The 19654-nt window shown below is 35.0% G+C and overlaps 1 protein-coding gene across 1 annotated transcript in view; it reads right to left on the reverse strand.

Annotated features, from left to right (window-relative positions):
* CCDC178 (coiled-coil domain containing 178) overlaps positions 1-19654 on the reverse strand; it is a 179131-nt gene that overhangs the window by 58695 nt on the left and 100782 nt on the right. The window contains exon 17 of the mRNA XM_068397234.1: positions 1577-1726. Coding sequence (XP_068253335.1) covers positions 1577-1726 — 150 coding nt within the window. The remainder of the gene's footprint in view (positions 1-1576; positions 1727-19654) is intronic.

Here is a 19654-nt window from a genome sequence, read left to right on the forward strand (position 1 = left end):
AATTTTCTTTGCTTCCAGACTACATCATTGAGATGCATGATAATATCATCCATACTATGTCCAGAAGAAGTAAACTGCTGAGTGGGAAATCTGTTGCACAAAAATTACCAAGAACTATTAAATTCTAAGACTGTAGAAGACAGATAGTCCTACATCCAAAGAAATAAAAGGTCCAGACAATAACGTAACATATTTTTCTGTAGAGAGGCTTGAATTCTGCATTCAGAAAAAAATACTTTAAACTCCTTCTAGAATCCTGTCCTTATAAAAAAATATTTCAACACTCATAGTATTGCCTCTGCTATCATATTAACAGAACATAATTGACACACACTTGGTGAAGAAAGATAGGCAATAATTTCTTCTGCTTTTTATGTTTTAAAACTCCAGCTTGTTCTCCAAATATGGTTATCCCTAAGAATATATGACTTAAAAACAGTTTTATCCTTGAAATATAGAAAGGCTATATTGTTAAAAAGAATATTTTGGAAGGGATTTTCTTATTTATATTTGTCAGGAACAAACTGAATACACTGAATTTTAAAATTAGAGTTTAACTGAGGTAGTATATGAGGAAATGAGCAATGGATGAAGATATGGGTATAAGATATAAAATGGATTGATAAGAGTAAAGTACTAGCAAATAATCTGAATTTCACATCTAATTTATTTATTTCAATACTTCTGCACTGTACTTTTAGAGAATGGACTAAAATATCAATATATCAGGACCTAGTTCCTGCATAAATGACCTGAGATAATAAAGATTCTTACCTGAAATTGTTGATGTGAACTTAAGGTCTATAAGCATGATGACTTAAATGCATATTAATTTTCAGAAATATAGATATGAAAGGCAAGCAAGCAATAACCTGATTAAAATATTTGAACAATATTTTTTAATTTATTATAGTTGGTATTGATAGGCTTGTGTTTTGAGAGCTATCTATAAATACAAAGCGAAGAAACAGAAAGGACATTTTCTGTGAATTGGCATTACATTTCCACAACAATGTTTTACGACATCACTTGACCCAGGTTCCACAGGTTTCACTATTATATTTTAAAAAAAAATTCTATCATTTAAATGTAACTAGTTAGTCAATAAAACATTATACCTGGCCACTATACCTCCATCATGGAAGTTCCTCAAACTAGATTTTACCTTTTTTTTGTTTTCATTTGGCTGTTTTCTAAATTAAAGGCTTACAGACTCTGACTGTAGCTGTCATAAAACTCACAATTTCCAGAAAAAGTGTTTTATGGAGAATGTTAAGGTACATTTTAATTACCGCATAATATATTTATATACAAAATAAATACATTTCAGATGCAAAAGTGGAATTTATGAATAGTGAATTTTGAATACGTTACATGAACTGCTCTGTAAAAAACCTGAGCAAGCAAGCAAAAAAATGAAAATACAAAAAGTGTGAAATAGCCGAGAAGAAAATACGAATTAAGGTGATTGATAGGTATTACTAGCAAGTATTCTATTGCTATTAAGTAGCTGCATTAATCAAATTAATTTTAGAGATGAGATAAATGAATTGAATGAATGATATTAGCACTTTACCTGCTGATGATCTCTAATGGCAGCTTCCACCCTGATTCTATTGTCATAGAGTTCTGTGAGGTCTTCTTTACTGTTCAAGTAGTAGTTCTGAAAGATTTGATATTCTTGAGCTAACCACAGATTTTCTTTAATGATTTGCTCCAGAGCAGCCTAAAGAGAAAAGTAAGTGATTACACTTACTGCAAAATACCTTTCTAAAAAATAAAATTATAAGTCACTTCCACAATTTCCCTGACTCATTCACTTATGAACATCTGCAAAATATAGACGACAAGATTATGGTCTCAGTGAAACAAATGGAAAAACTGCAAATGAATTTCAAGTTCTTAGGATTTTGCTGAATATATTTATACTGAAGTAAATGTTATTAATAAATTATTTGTACAGAAAATGATGTTTTAAATCATTATAGTAGAAACGAGTAAAAAGAACACATCCTCTACCTTCCTACATAAGACCTTTCTGCACTGTCTTAATTGCCAGAGAGTACATCAAATTCTTCACCCACATTTTACTTTTCAAAACTCTCATTTTCCAACTTATTTGTAAAACCGACGGAATGTAATACTCATGTATTTTCTTAATAATTTTAATGTTTCCAATTTGATTAACTTGATTTTAAAAGACTAATATAATTTTTGGCTCTCATAGTTTGCTACCAGGTGAAGCTGAAGTTGTTTGGAATGTATGCTTCTGTAAGAATAAAAATTTTCATTCCTTTAAATCTGATTTTGACTGAAATTCATTATAATGCATAATCCTGCAACAGTCACATAATTTTCTAAGGTATTTTATCTAGGTTCCAAAGTTACAATCTGATTTTTTTTTACATTGATTTTTGACAAGGAATTCTGTTTTAATTTTCATTATTTTTCCTTTAAAAGCCACTGGGGGGAAAGGGAGCCCGGGCAGACTTTTACCCATAGAGTTAGTTGAATATTGGAATTTCAGAGACTTTTGACATTCAGAATTTCTTTTAATTTCGTAACTATAAAACAGGATGGCTCATTACCACATTTCAAAATATTCCTTCAAATACATTTTAAATGTACATGTTTAAAATACATTTTTTAAAATATCATGGCTAGCGATGATAGTGCTACCCAGCAGAGAGGAGAGATGCACAAAAGAAAACCAACAAGCAAGCCTGAAATTTACTACTTTTACATATGTTGTTGCCTGTTGTATTTGGGAGGCATTTCTGTTAAAACGCATGCACGTTATAAAGCGGAGTGGAGGAGAGTTTACAATCATGAGAGTGTGTAGAAGCCTCAGCCAACTAATTAAGCCCAAATGTGTGACGAGTGGCTGCCCTAATCTAAGGCAGTATTTTAAAGTCTTCTAATGCAAAAGTTACAGTCTAAAAGCTTTTAAAGGTAGAAGAGTCCACTTAAGAGTCTAGTTTATACAAGAGGACTATTTCTAATCCCATGTGCTGGGGGTACCCTTGCAGAAAAGCAGAGCTAGCAGAATAGCTAGAGCAGTTGGAGCAAACGTCGACATCGGCTGCTCCCTGGATGAAGCCTGTCGATCCAGCAGGAGGGAGGGCAGCTCTATGACTCAACAGTCCCAAACTGTGAGTGAAATATTACTACAGGAGGTGGGGAGCAACCACCTGTCCTAGTACCAAAATCCAAAGAAAGGAATCATAAATAATTTTGCTTTTGTTTTTGAGAGAGGAATGTTACATGTTATTCTGTTTACCTCCCTGCTGCTCTTCTCCCCTTCAACAGTCTACTTTTTAAGTCAAAAGATGCATGTTTGAGGTAGGAAATATATATTTTGAGCCTAAAGGAATTTAGATTAATTTTCCCAGGTTACTGGTTGAAGGTTCAAGCCAGCATTTATATGTGAATCCTAAAAGAACCAGACCCTGTTGCTGCTAGTTCAAGCTCTGTTTGGAAGGGTAACATAAATACATGTTGGGAACACTTCTGAAACAACAAACATTTTAGACGTACATTACAGCTACAAGTTTGCCCAGTACTCATGAGGGATAAGGAACTTTGGCAAAATTCAAACCTTACTTTAGTATCTCCTGTGTCTCTGAAAAAATCCTATGAATTAGTGGACTAATAAAGTTTAAGTTCTTCTAAGGTCACAGTGATAATGTTGAAGAATCCAATATGTTTTTCTGAATCTCGTTCCCAAGTGGGGTAATTAGGGTCTCACCTTTTAAGACAAAACTATCCAAGGGAAATAGCAGCGTGCCTGAACAGGTTCCTATCCATCCCTTGGAGCTACTTGAATTTTGGGAGTTCCCAAGACAGTTAGCAAATTAACAATGATTTTACTCCTTTTTCTATGTGATGTCTCAATCAAGATATATCCACTTTTGTACCTGTATTTATACATAATTTCTGAAAACTTTGTCTAGAAACTTGCTGTGGTTATGCAGCCAGATAAAAAAAATTCTTACTATATGGAACTGTCACTTTCTACATTATTACAATTTAAAATGCCATGTGTCTTTCAGAAATCTCGAAGTAATAAAAAGAAAGTTGTAGAATGTAGTGAAGCAGATGTGATTATCTCCTTTATTAATCTTTTGGGTAGAGATTAAAACCTGTTTTTTCCGGCTGATACCTTCCTTAACAAACATACAATGCTTGATGTTAATATGTTAGCATTCAATACCTGCAAAAAAATAATATTTTCAGCATCACAGTCCTTTCACATATGTAAGGAATATGGGAAAATGACAGAAAGTTTGCTGAATATGAACATCAGTATAGTAATTATCACCAATAGAGATACCTGAGTACAAAATGAGTGAAGTCCTACTATTTTGTATACTTTTAAAATGGTCCAGACGTTTTGACAAATAACAACATACGAAAGAAAATAAAATAGCCTTCTCCAGATTTTATAAGACTCAGTGGCTATGTCTATATGACCAATTATACTAGTTGCCCAGTGCCAAAAATTGCTTCACCGTGTAGCTTTTTCTCAGATTCACTCCTCTCAAAGATGAGCTGAAGTTCAGAAAGAAAAGAGCATATATCCTTTAAATACCTGACTGTCACTCACTGACATTTCTACAGAGGATTTCCCAGAATGTAGGCAAGGAAAAAAAAAAGTCTTTAAGAGCATTTTATCTTTATGAAAGAGAGGAATGGTCAAAGTGTGACCAAACTCGCATGTCAGAATATAAACTAGAATATACACTACACCTCTTTCTCCCATTCTAGGAGAACAGGGATATGAATCTCAAAACTGATCATAAGATATTCAAGTAGACAATCCTGACTTTTGTTTTATCTCTGGCACTCAAATTTCTGAATTTGTAGACTTGCGAACTGATAAGAAGCGCCACGATTCATGTGCTTGTTCTTTTGTTCTTCAGCAAAACTTGAAATCAAAGACTTCTGATACATCAGTCTTTGTCTACAGGTACATTTGGCTTCTTCAAACATTCTGGAACTGATGCCTGAAACATGGGAAGAAATTTTCTACATTTCTACACTCAAATGACATTATTTTCTTCAGTGAAAAAAAAGGATAATTCGGGGGAATTTCTTGAAGGCTCTAACATGAAATGAAACTTGAGTCGCAGAGTAGAGAAATCAAGTGAAACTAGCAAAGGCCATATTAAAACCAAATGAAAGAAGATATTTCTTTGCACTATGTGTAGTTAAGGTGTGTAGATTCTTATGAATATCAAAAACTTGCAGAGATTCAAAAGGGACACAGAATTTCTCGGACGAAATATCCATTGAGATTTATTAAATAATAAAAAAAATTTGGGCTCAAGAGATCAGAAAGTCGGGTGATTATTCTGGGGAAGTATACAACATGCTTGGCCTGTTCGTTAACACTTTACCTGGACATCTGGTATCAGAGGTGGAATACCAGGCTAGAGGAAATTTCTACCTGATCCAGCCACATATACTTTTAGCTCTTTATGTTCTCTTATTCAACACAGCAGCCTCGGAAGTGTCTCTGTTTTCCTGGACCAGCAGGAAGCTGGAACACTTTTTTGTGTGTTTGCTGGACATATTTGAAGTGCAGTTCCTGTCTGCTATAATACATATATCATACTGAGATAATAAATATGTGGAAGCAAAAAAAAAAATACCAAAAGTCCTCCTGAAAACTATCAACAAATTGTTAACACAACAGCTGCTGAACAGGCAATAGGAAGCAGATGCAACACCATGCAACGCAATGATGAATTATCAGTCCAGTACCTCAGGCCATACCAAGCCATTTCTTATAACAATTTAAACTTCAGTCCTTTTAGGCTGCAAACACAGATCACCACTAATCTAGCCATGACTGTTACAGACAAGCAAGGGTTACTGCTGCCTGCAGCACAGAGAAAACGTGTTTCATGTTATTCTTCCATCCTTTTATGTACATTTAATACCAATCACTTTGTGTTGCAAGTGATGCAAGAATTATTTCATGGTTCCATGTTTGTGTGACAAAAGTTTCTGAAGAATTGTAGAGACAAATATTAGGATCAATGATTTCATCCACATAATGATATACCTATAAACATGATATAAATCTCTGTGGTTTACAGAGCCAACTGTCATTTCAAATGGTCACTCTGACACCAGTGTTTTATTTGAAAGATAAGAACAATTGATTTTGACAATCAGATGCATCAGCACAATAAACTAATTATTAAAGGATCTATATTAATTGGTTATTCTACTTAAACTTGATGTTGTGAGGAATGAAATTGGTTTCCCCAGGCAGGAATGACTGTTTCTTTTGTAGGCATAAAGTATCCTGTTCATAATATGAACAGCAAAATAAGAAATAACTTATCTTAAAATTACTGTGTTCATGTGCATCTGCCCTTCCCACTCCATAGAGCTTTCCCAGATGAGTTTAGCAACATTTTTCCAGTAGTGTCTGTTACACATCACAGGTGTCCCTTCCCAGAGCATAAAGAGCACGGTGATACCAAGTGCCACAAAGTCATTGTAATACAGTTGACAAGTCCCCCAGCTACGGAAAAGAAAGTTACTGTAAAGCAAGCATAAGGTGTTGGGGTTTTTCCCACTGTTTGAGGATCAATTGATGCAACTAATGCTTATTAGCAAATAGTTTGGGCTCTACAAGTCACAGAAGCTACTATATAATTTGAGCTCATATAATCTCTGATTCACTCTCCTTACTTGGGATCTTCTGTTGATGCTGTCACCAGCATTTGACGGTTGGTAATTTATGCACCAAGGATCATGCAGCTACTCAGTACATCTCTAGAACTGCAACCCTTTTAAGGTAGACAGTAGAAACAGCTGAGCCCTGCTTGAACAATCTCTAACATGAGTCAGGGGATTTACGTTGTGATAATTATATACTGATCTAATACAGATTTTGATGGTCTCTGAGGTGAAACAGGTCTTCCCCTGTATCCACAGCCAAAGAAAAAAAAAAAAACACATAGCCCAGAGTTGCTGAAACTAACTCTTCATCTGAAAAACAATATCTTCTTATATCCGTGGTATGAATTTTTGCTCTATTATGTTTGGGAGGAATTTTAGAAAATGTACACTTAAGTATATACACAGACTGATAGAGAGAAGTGAGAGATCACATTTTTTAGTAATTTGCTAGAGACTATTTGGAATGAATTAATTACTCTTTCAGTAGGAATATGGTGTAAAATATTTTCTGACAGATTGCATTTTTCCTATCTACAAACTAAAGTAATAACAACCACGAGTACTACAAGTAGCCTTTCACTGATAATGCAGCACTCCAAATGGCAGTTCCAACAGTTTTGAAAAAACAAGTTTAATTCTTAGAAGGACTCAAGTGGAGAATTAATACAAGGAATAAAACCAGATATGCATTAATATTTGGGAGAAAATTTCTGTAGATGGCAAGTTATACAAATAATAAATGTTGCTAAAATAATAATGAAAAAAATGCTACTAAAATAATATCAGCAAATATAAGCACAGACCTGTCTGCTTTAACATTACAAGTATTCCAACATAAATAGTATATAATACTTTTTGGGTCGCAACTCTTCATGTCAGCCAAAGCTGAAAAATATTTTTGTTTTTCCATATAGTCTTTTTTATGTATGGTATGTTCTTGACCTCTCCAAAGTTATTTTTGGCACATGAGCTAAATTGTATTGATACTAAAAAGAGACTGTGGTTGTAGAATAAGATGTGAGTGCTCTAATATTTTATGTTGATGTACCCTTTATCCATGATTATATTGGTGCAGAAGGTCTGAAAAAATAAAAGGATGCAAAAATTTGAAGTACTAGAAATATTTAAGTTTATCCTACTTCAACCTTCTTTAGTGCCCCGGAAATGAATCACAGAATCACAGAATCACAGAATGTTAGGGATTGGAAGGGACCTCGAAAGATCATCTAGTCCAATCCCCCTGCCGGAGCAGGATTACCTAGACCATATCACACAGGAACGCGTCCAGGCGGGTTTTGAATGTCTCCAGAGAAGGAGACTCCACAACCTCTCTGGGCAGCCTGTTCCAGTGTTCGGTCACCCTCACCGTAAAGAAGTTTTTCCTCATATTTATGTGGAACCTCCTGTGTTCCAGCTTGCACCCATTGCCCCTTGTCCTGTCAAGGGATGTCACTGAGAAAAGCCTGGCTCCATCCTCATGACACTTGCCCTTTCCATATTTATAAACATTAATGAGGTCACCCCTCAGTCTCCCCTTCTCCAAGCTAAAGAGACCCAGCTCCCTCAGCCTCTCTCCTCATAAGGAGATGTTCCACCCCCTTAATCATCTTCGTGGCTCTGCGCTGGACTCTCTCCAGTAAAGGTATAAATCTTGGAGAAATCTAAGGATTTACCAGTCTGAAGTCCTGAACTGGTAAAACAGAGACCAGCTGCAAGGAAACAGCCCATTCTACAGGATATGTAGTGACACTGATTTTTCAGATGTGAAAGAAAAAAATAAGTATCTAGTTGGGCTCTTTCTGATGAAGGTGTCTACCTCCAAATTGTAAAGCAGAGAATCAGAAGCACATGTGCAGTCTACCTTATGATGACCTGCTACTACTAACAGAATTTTGGGGACTCAACCTGTGATCAGGACACGTATAAAAGAACTGTAAATGGCTCTGGCTAAATAGAAGTGTATTAAATTGATTACTGTTAAAGAAAGATTTGAACAGACCTCACAACTGATTAAGCATTTTTAGTCTATCTTTATCTGCAGTCAAGAAAAGGAGGAAACTTTTGCTTTGTGGAGTCCAACCTCTTTGAAAGTCAAGAAGTGGCTGTTCTGGAATTCTTCTAATTGTTTCAATGAAACTCCAGAGATTTTTGCATATGCTTCAGTATCAGGTCTGTCAATAGCTACTTTTAAAGAAGTTTTGAACCAGAAGAACTAGTTGTCTTTATGTTCTGAAAGACTTAAGTATCTCTCTCATGTCTATCAGAAGTTTGAAATGTTTGTCCCTGCCCTGCTGAATAGAAATGTACCTTAATAGCGTTGCTTGACAATTAACTAATTTTGTTGTGAATAAGAGATAAATACATTTTTCTTACCTAAAGAATCAAGGACAGGACTCCAATTTTGTGATCAGTCAAGATCACAAATGTTCAGAAGGAGAAAAGCAATGTTCAAGACCTTTAGAAAGCAACTGGATATTTTCTGTTTTCATGTTGCAAAACCAGAATTTGGCACTGCTTCTACATGTTAAGCAGGTATACCTTATGTATAGGCAAATTCAAGGGACATGCAGGAGACTGGGAAGTTCCTAAGTCTTGAACCAATATGAGATCAGTCTCAAGGTCTCGGTAATTCTCTTCAATAGCTCCTGAAAAAAAATGTAAAATTGTGTTGGGAAGCACACAGAGGAATTGGAAGAGTGTAAGAAGATAAAGAAAATGAACTGATGAAGACATCTTCAAGATGTCTGGTGCCACGATTGTGTTAGGGCTCAGTACTGATTTGCTGGCAGCAACTTGGATATGTCACTTAAGTGACAGTCCTTTTCTTTCTTGATATCATGGAAACAAATTGGTATCAAAGCAACTGAACTGGAAGTACAAGCATGATGCCTTCAGGTAGTAAGGTCACTGATTCCACCAGTGGTGTCAGGAATGTAGCCTTCAGAAGGCGGTAAGAGCAAATTAGTGACTCCACAGAAGTGAAAAATAAAAAAGTATTAAAGCAAGCAGAACACAAGCGGAAGTTCAAAGACAAAAAGAAATTGAATAAATAACACTGCTGTTGCAGAAAATGTGAACAACAGACTGTAAAACAAAAGGAAGATTTGATGCTAACTGTGGAAAAGTGTAACTTTAAGAGATTTTATTACAAGTTAATTGGAAACAATTGTTATGAATAAACAGAGCCAGTAAATCAGGGACTGATTGAAGAGGATCTCATCAGATCTGTTGGTTCTGAATTCTAATAGAAGAAAACATCAATCATTCAAAGACCAGAAAAGATAAAAGCAAATACTTTAGAGCTATACAGTTGGTAGCAAAATGCCTGTATATCACAACAGATGCTTACATTTTTTTGAAAACTACATTTGCTTTAAAACCAAAGTTTGTATTTATTGAGAATAATGTGGAAACAAGAAATATAAAAATGTTCCTTTGAAGTTTGTTATATACTCTAAAACTTTAACTTGAACAACTAATGAACTTAGGTTCATTGTTGCAGACTTCCAGACAGAAAGATTTTATTTCAGGAAAAGTAAAAGCCACTTGTTTGGAAATAAAGTCAAGCTATAAATATAATGGAATGAAATTCAGTATCAAGGTTAAAGTTGATACAAGTATAAAAGATTTTGAAATTACATAGAACTAAGAACTTCTCCAATCCTACATCCTCCTCCATACTTTAAGTTTATATGCTTTGTCTGAAAAGAAAAAAAAAGAGTTTACGATTTCATTATTGATTTCTGTGTAACATAGTTTTAGACTGTTAAACACAAACTTATTTGCCTATTATTGCATCATTAATTTTTCTTCTATATCATCACAGTTTGATTATATATACCTGTCAATATTTTTAGAGCATATTATGAGAGAGAACTTCACTTGCAATGCTATTCTGGAAAAGATGAAACTGCATGGAACATCCAGTTATTTATTTCATTATGACCAGATAAAGATTTATAAAGGCTCTCCATTTTCTTATATATTTAGGGATGGACAATTCTGCATCACTAGGGGAAAAGGCTAATTACTCACAGTAAGGTCATTAGATACACACTTCCTTTTTGTCATTACAAAGACTAATATTTTTGCATTAATGGCACTATGCAGAGTAGATGAAGCAAATAAATAACAAACCTCCTTATTCAGATGCTAATGCAAAACCAAATGTTCTTTCAATTGTACAGCTGTAAAAATTAAAGTGAGAAAGGTATCAAAAAAGTAAACAGTAATATTCAACACAATATCTATTACCTACACATACCTCCCATATGACTACAGTGCCTCTAAAGTGACAGAAAGGTACAAATAAAGAGATTCATGGGATAATTGTGCTGATTTTTTTATTAAATTAATTGGAAATTTAAAAATCTTTTGTTGCTTCATTAAATAAAATGTGGAAAATATATTGGATTTTACAGAATAACACATTTTATTTTGACAAACACTGTAGCCAACCATAAAAAATATTAGCATTCAGTTCTGGCTTTGCAAATTCATCCATTTTAACTTCCACACAGTTACAGGGATCATCTTTCAGACTTTGCATCCAGAAGTTTCTACAATTCTTTGAAAAATTAATATCACTAAGTAATCCTTTGACGGTAATCAACATTGATATTTTGTTCTAAAGTAATATTCTAAATGAAATTTTGTAGAAACATATTTTGGCTGATCTCAGTTATGTACCTTGGTCCACTGACAAGCCATTTGGCTTCCGAGAACTTTGCCATAGTGATAATGCACATGACTGACACCCAGTGGTCTTCTTGGCTGAAATTGTTTTTGAGCGCGGCATTTTTTGTAGTCATGTCCATTCAAACATCCATAGTAAATGTTCTGTTTCTAGATTTTTGTTTATGAAATTCTCCTAGGACCTCCTGTATGGGTATAGATCTTGATCCTAATAATTGTTTCACATGGAATCCTGAAATCCAGTAACTGATTCCAAAAGTTGGACTTGATGATCTTAAAGGTCCTTTCCAACCAAAATGATTCTGTGATTCTACGATGCTGGAGAACTCTTGACCTCTTTACTTTGATTATTTCTATAGGCAATATTGACATAATTAAGAAGATTAGACTTAACTGTGCCTTTTAAAGCACTTACTGAAATATTTATAAAGAATAAACTTCCTTAAAATTTTTTTTTCTTTTCCAATGAAGAAAACCTCAATTTAATTTCAAGAGGGAGCAGAAAAAAACCTGTTCTCCTTACCTTATTTTTTCCAGATTTCTTAAATAACAGAGGATGCATTTCCATTCCTCTCTACTCCAATTAAAATAAATTTTTTTGAAATTTTGAAGAAGGCAGTTTAGAAAACCTTCACCAAACAAAACTAAATGCATAATGAAAGATTGAACAAAACCTATTTTTTTTTAATGGACAGTTTTAAAAATAACTACTTTTTATGTCAGCTCTATCATCTTTCTTAATAAAAACCTCAGAAGTATCCTGTACCCCTAAATAGTAAGGAAGTTAAATTTTAAACATAGAATATATTATGACTATAATATAATAGAATACCAGAACTTCCATTATTCAGTTAGAACAGGTCTGCATTCTAGATAAAATAGATCTATAAGAGCATAGTTCAGCTCCCTGTCAATGCAATATTGTGGTTGTCTGTACAATTAGGTTTGCACCTCAGGGTCTCTCTACCATACTAAAATCTTGCTAACCGGAAACCCTGAGAGATACCTTCTGTTCATGCCCTACCCTACAGAGAGTCCGTGTTGAAATTCCTTGTTTATGCAACAGAGATATTAGGAATTTTCCTTTCAGATATCCTCTTTAGGGTGAAATCTAAGATCTGTCTTTTTATGCAAACCCTCACTGTCTAAAACCTCCAACATAAATGTTATGATGGCCTCAAAATATGAATAGCAGAAATGATGCAGTACACACAAAGCAGATCAATCGCATAAAGAAAGCAAGATGTGCAGAGTGCCAAGAAACAAGACATGAGATGGTTGGGAATTCAAAAAAGAAGAATCCAACAGGTTTTGAGTCGAGTCGCTGTATGCTGTACACGCTGTTTGCCTTCAGTGTAAGAATTCTGAGGCCACTGTGAGGGGTTAACTTCTAGAAACAAATCAAAGATATAAAAAGGGGACCAATGTCCTCAAAAGTATCTGCACATGCATATTGCCCACAGTGCAGTGCAATGCTAAAATCCAAAGGTATCAAGGATTTCCCGACTTGGTAACATCAAATGTAAGGTAGAACATGGTCAAGCTTCACGAGAAGTAATCTTCCAAAACACTTTTGTCATTGGCCACTGCATGTAAAGACAACATTTGCTGGAGAAGAAAGAGCCCAGAAATACCAACATCAGAGAACAAATACTAGGATGGAGAAGATCATAACAACTTCTGCTGGATTTTCACTGTATAGCATATGTCACCATTTAAATGAAGCCTCAGAGAAGCCAAAATTCAAATCATAAATGGTCTCATAAAATCTAGTGCAGTAACTGTGTAAAATGAAAATATAATAATAGTTAATGTAAATTGCAACATTTTATGCAAACTGTTTACATGGGACTGTTAAAGAATTAATAGTGATGCTTCTTTATTAAACACTCATTTTAAAAAACTGGTAATGCTCAGAAAATAAATATACTTTCCCACGTAATGGCAAAAGTATATTCACTGGAACTTTTCAAATCAGAATAACATTTTACAGTAACTCTTATAAACAAACAAGGATAACTATGGCAAATATTTTAAACTGAGTGTAGCTATTTTTCCTCATTAGAATTTCACAGAATCCTACCAGCTCAACAGATGTGTGAAATCTGACATTTTCTGCATAAAACAAGAAGTGGGTATTTAATAGATCTTCTAAGAAAATAACAATAACATGCATACAGACACACAGTCTTTCTATGGTTTTATCCATATACTTATTTCACCAAGCAGCAGTTCAGAAAGTATTTAAATAAAGAGATATATTTTATTATTGTTTCTATAGATAATGTATATTATAACTTTGAGGGTGACAGAGCACTGGAACAGGCTGCCCAGGGAGGTTGTGGAGTCTCCTTCTCTGGAGATATTCAAAACCCGCTTGGACGCGACCCTGTGCAACATGCTCTAGGGGAACCTGCTTTGGCAGGGGGTTGGACTAGATGATCTCCAGAGATCCCTTCCAACACTAACCATTCTGTGATTCTGTGATTCTGTGATAATATATTATAGAAAGCATTCATATAATAAATAGTCTGTTCAAACTAATTGTCATTGGACTTCGGGATATATTTAGATGCAATGCTGATACAATAGTAATTCTAAAGAAAGCTTTTTTTTCTGATACCAAAGTCCCTGCTTTTCTGCAGCTGTTTTTTTTTTTAATTTTTTAGCACTGCTCATTCATTGTAGAACTGCCATTTTCTGTAGTAATGGTACAGTAGTCATACTTGATCTACATAAAAACAGTAACCCAGTCTAATTTGCTCATTCTTGTAGTTTCAAATGTAGTTAACACAACTGAAGTCACAGGCATGGCCACTTAGAAAGAAACTACATTCTTGAGTTTTGGATAAGATAAAATTGAGTTTTATGAATCTCAACCTAAAAGCATAAACCAGCATGTTCTACTAATAATCTCAAAACCAGGTTTTAAAAAGGCAACTATCAGCAAGTAAAGCTTTTTGAGAAATATCTTTTAAATGTACTTGTACCCTTGTCTGTGTACGGATGTGCTGTCACGACTAAAGAAGATTTCTCTCTCAGTATCACTAGAACATGATCAGCACATAAATGGGCTAAGCAAAGGGAGGTACATACAATGTAATTTCCTCCTCTACTCTAGAACCCCAACCAAAAAAAGAAAATTGTTCAAGGATAGGAAAGGAATGATAAAAGGATGAGAATAATTTATATGTGGATTACAAAACCTGAAGAACTTCAGTGATCAGAAAGTGGTACCTTATTCTGTCTTTGAGTGATATATGTATTCATAATGTGAATGCTCTAAGCAGTAAGTTCCCATATCCACAATCATCACAGGAGCAGTTGCTGAGTTCTTGAAGCAAATAGAATCACTCTTTCACATGCTGCATTAGTTTTGAGTCTTCCTCAGTATTACTGCAGTGGTTGATAAGAATATAGATAAAGCTTTAGGAGACATTAAGAATAGGGGCATTTTTTTGAAAAGCCACTGATACAGCTTCAGTTCTGATGGGCGCATTCCAGTGACAGCAAAAGGCTGTATTTGTGTGGTTTCACAAGATACCTTGACATATTTCATATTCAGATTCATGCAGAGAAGGCCATGTCCACATCAGCAATTAATATGAACCATTTTGCACACCATCTTAAGAATTTAGTTTTCCTAGTACAAAAGCAAAGAATTCCCCAGATGTCAAAGTGGAAAATGCTCTCAGTTTACAGGTCTGACATATATAGAAAAGTAAATAGAAATACTGACTCTGTGACTAAAGTGAAAGTCAGGAACCAAGAAAATATGTAGGATGGCTACTTCTTATCTGGAAAGAACATCATCTGTGGCAGATGAGTGATAAAGGTCTGAAGCATATATCCCCTCACTCCTTATCATGGAACTGTCACACATGACTACTTCAGCAGGAGCTACACTTTGCTGAGTTTGGAAGAACTATTTCTTCTACACACCGGGGGAAAAGATTTTACTGCCATGTTCCGTAGTACTGTAATAAAAATGAGGATAACCATTCGTACTGTACCTAAGTACAAATGCTTTCATCTGTGAGTTCAAGCTCAAGATAGTCAATTTAGTCTCAATTCCTCCAGCTATCAAAAGAGAAAGTTTTTCCTTTGTCCCCCAGTCAGGACAGTTGAAACAATCTGTTTCACAGTGGATCAGGACCAGAGCAAGATCCGCTTCTTTGGCCTCTTTACAAACCCAACTAACCTTTACCAAGATGCTGACCCATCTGGTTGCTCCTTTTGGACATTAGGTGCTCCTGTTCTTTTCTCTGGACAAAAGGCTGATCATCAAGATATTACATTGCTCAGTACTACAGGGCAGTTCTTTCAAAGTCTGTTTTTAATGGTGAATGGTCAAAATCTCATGTCACCTCCCTCCCACAAGGCAGGAGATCTCAGTATAGTACATTATCTATAATAACTGGAGGGTAAGAGGTTTCTGATATTTGACAACCTAACAACTGATGCCAGAGGATACAGGCATTGAACATCTCTGATGCTCGTGGAATGATAATCATTACCAGAGCTGAAACAGGATATGATACACTTTGTATAATGTACCGCTAAGGAGTCAATATTTGGTAGCTATGACAAGCGACAAGGTCAGGCAAGACAAAATATGAGAAAAAAAGAAGCCTGGGCATGAAATTAAAGGAATGCTTGGACATGAAGTTAAAACTTTGCCTTTTGTTATGGCAGATCACTTTATTTTTTCATATTCAGAACAACTGTTAGAATCTTTAACACTAATATCTGAAATACAATGTATTTGGTGCCATACTTTACACGATAGCACAGTACAGACTGTACAAACAGTCAAAGAAAAGCGTTGAAAAAATCTTAAAGGATAAACTAATTTTTTTATGACTATTGTCTGCAGACAACACTTCTAGACACATAGGTTACTATGTGCTTATCTCAGAGAACATAATTTCTGCTATATGCTATTATTGTACAAATGTAAAAGAAAAATGTGTTATGTTTTATATTAATATCCTATCAAAACAATGACATGGTGAAAATTTAATAACAAAACTATAACCTAACTGTTTGTTCATGGTTTTCAGTACAGCTAAGGAGTTGTCTAATGACTTATTCCTCACATGCCATTCAAAGTCCACTAATTTATTCTAGTGCTCTCTACACTACCTAATGAAGATGATATACTCAGCTTTTCTATTTTCAAACTCTTTCTTCTGTTATCTCATATTTTAATTTAACCATTGAAAATATACCCATTGGTTTTGTTCTGCAATTCAGTGGGATCATTTCAGTTCATTTTCTGTGAACTTTAGAGAAAGGACAGCATTTATTTGTAATTCACAGAGTATATTGTTTTTGTAAATCTGTACACTTGGGGCATCATTACATGCCTGGAACTTACAAGGAACACTTAATGCATAGCATTATTTAGCATGGTATCACATAAAAATCCCCATATGCCTCTTGTCCCTAGTTCTTTTCCAGTAACACTTGAGGAAAACCGCTACCTTTGAGGGAAGGGAGTTGGAGTGAGTAGGAAAGTCTAACCAGGCAAATAACATCCTTGCCTCGCAAAACTCCTTCTGCTTTTGAAAGATCAACTAGTGTCAAACATCCTTTGCAAGACAGTAGCATAGCGCTTGCTTGAACAGTCCATACATGTAACAGTTTTTGCACAAGTCATACAACTCCGCTGTCAGGTGTAGAACCTACCAAGAATGCAGCATATCAAGCTTCTGAATTTAGAGAAGGTGCCATGAAGTCTTCTAATACCAGCATATCTGCAAGATTTTAGGAAACCTACCACCATTCCTGATCTGTTTGCACAATGCTTAACTGTCCTCTCATTAGCAACAAATCATTCAGGGAGATATGCAAATAATTCTGATCAGTTCCAGCATGAGTTTATAACCCGTTTAAAACCTACAACTGCTCTTGGTATATGATGAGATGCAAAGAAAAATAAAACTGTGAAGATGAAGTTCATTTCTTATTTTAGCATGTATTTCATGACATCATAAGACCTTCTCGCATTTATGGAGGACTGTAAAGGAATAGAATGGCAGAGGACTTCTGTACAATGAAAGAGAAAAGCCGTATTTATCTACAGGTTTTTCCAGTTATTATCATAACATTTTTGCTGCATTACCAATAAACTGAAGATTTTGTTGTTAAGACCTCTCTCTGCAACAAGTATTATTTTTCAATTCCATTTTTCAAACAGGATTTAAACCACAATCCAATTAATTTTTACTCATTATGTACAGATGAGAACATAACTTGCATATCTTAAGTGCCCATTCAGTGCCTTAATCATAAAACTAGACTGACAGAGGGTATGTGTTGACATGGATCACAGCGAAGAAGCTAGATCTAAGCATTTAATCCATACTGAATTTTAGAGGAGACACAAGTGAACGTGGTATCTCCTCTCACCTGTGAGCAGGTCCAACACAACATATTTTGCATTGCATCATTTCTTCCTCTTAAGAGAAGTCTCACATATTAGTAAACGAGGACCTGTGAATCTGTGCTCTGAATGATTTGGAGCTAAATATTTATGGTACAGATAACTGAAATAGCTAATTCAACAGAAGCAGAATATTGTCTCTGACAGTTTTTTAGTTCATACCTCATCATGATTGGCCACACAATTATGCCAGTTACTAATTTAGATTGGTTAGCCTCTATAGGTGCCTATTATATAAATTGAATCACACTATACAAAACAGCTTTGATATACAGCTTCCCATTCTACACTGATAATAAAAAGAAATACAATGAGGACAATTAAGGTAAACCTAACTCTTTTTAGCTAGCCCTCAGCCAAAACTGTAAGCAATATCATGTCTTTCTCGCAGAAGGCCTTATAGATATACGAATGTTCCCACCATTCTTGTATTATGCATTCTCCTCACTTACGGGTACTTAGCTAACCCTACTCACCCCAAGCAAATTGAAAAAAAGAAAAATATAAATGTTAACTGAATAATATCTTTTCTGAGCTTTGTAACTGCTAATCTCAAGCAACATGTCATACTGTCATATGATTACATATATGATCATATGATCACTCTGTTTCATTCCTTCATATCAGTGCAATAGCTATGCATAAGAAAGTTGTGGGGGCATGGTATTCCTGTAGGAGTTTTCTTTTGGATGAGATATAAATGGAAGGTCCTACCCAAATTGGCCTATTAGCAACTCCCAAGGAACTCTTCATAAGAGTAGGTGTGTTAACTTCAGTTCTGGCCAAATTCCAGCTCAGGTAATTACATTTAGCTACCTAATTTCCCACTGCAATTACAAAATCACAGAGAGGACCCCTTAATTTCCAGTCCCAAGCCACTGTGCTGTGTTGAATAGTTGCTATGTTCACCCAGGGTGGCTGCACTTCAGCAGCGGATAAAGCAACCTGTGTATAAAATCGTGACAGTTTTTAAAGCATTTTGGAATGTTTGAGATGAAAGTTGCTAATAGTTAAGATCATTCTAATTGAAATAATTGCCTGCCACTGATGTAAATATTGCTTGTAAAAAATCTTAAGAAGGAAACCTTCCTGGTGCTCTGGACAAACCCAGCTAGTAATATTTAATCAGTTCTTAAATGTAAGTATTAGAATTTGAAACTGCATAGTATGCAAGAGCAAGATTTTTTAAAAAAAAACCTCTAGCAATCTTTAATGCAGTTTTACAAGCATTTGAGCCATCAGCAATATAGATCACTGCTCCAGTGTAAGATCAATGGCCACATCCAATCTCGTCAAACTTCACTCTTACTATTAACATCCCAACAAAGGCCTTAGACATGCATAAATATACCACTATGTCAAAGCTGTCCATAAAGCAACAGTGAGAAGGTAGCAGATACCATTAGACAGGGGCTGTTTCTAAAATGGACTACTAGAACTCACATTAAAGTCCATATAACATCTCTACACAGGTAAATGTGTAAATTTTTCAGTTTCCTCAAAGTCTCTCTCTCGGATTTCATGTCCAAAGGACTAACTAGATTACCACTGAACTGAAAACTCTCTTGCCTATAAAATTCAGGATGACCTGCCCCCTATAATTCAGAAAACTGAGGAAAAAAAAGAAAAATGATATCCAAGAGAACTGAAGGAGCATAGGTACAAATAGCTGAAATAACCAAACAAAACCAGTTAAAGTCCATTTTATTCCAAAGGAACTACAAACAAGACCAGTATGTAAACCAAGGCTTGGAACTGCTCTCATGAAACTAGTACACTAGTTTACTTTTACTAGCTCAGTGCAGTATCCTG

The sequence above is a fragment of the Nyctibius grandis genome, chromosome 3 (assembly GCF_013368605.1).
Source record: "Nyctibius grandis isolate bNycGra1 chromosome 3, bNycGra1.pri, whole genome shotgun sequence".
Taxonomy (NCBI): Eukaryota; Metazoa; Chordata; class Aves; order Nyctibiiformes; family Nyctibiidae; genus Nyctibius; species Nyctibius grandis.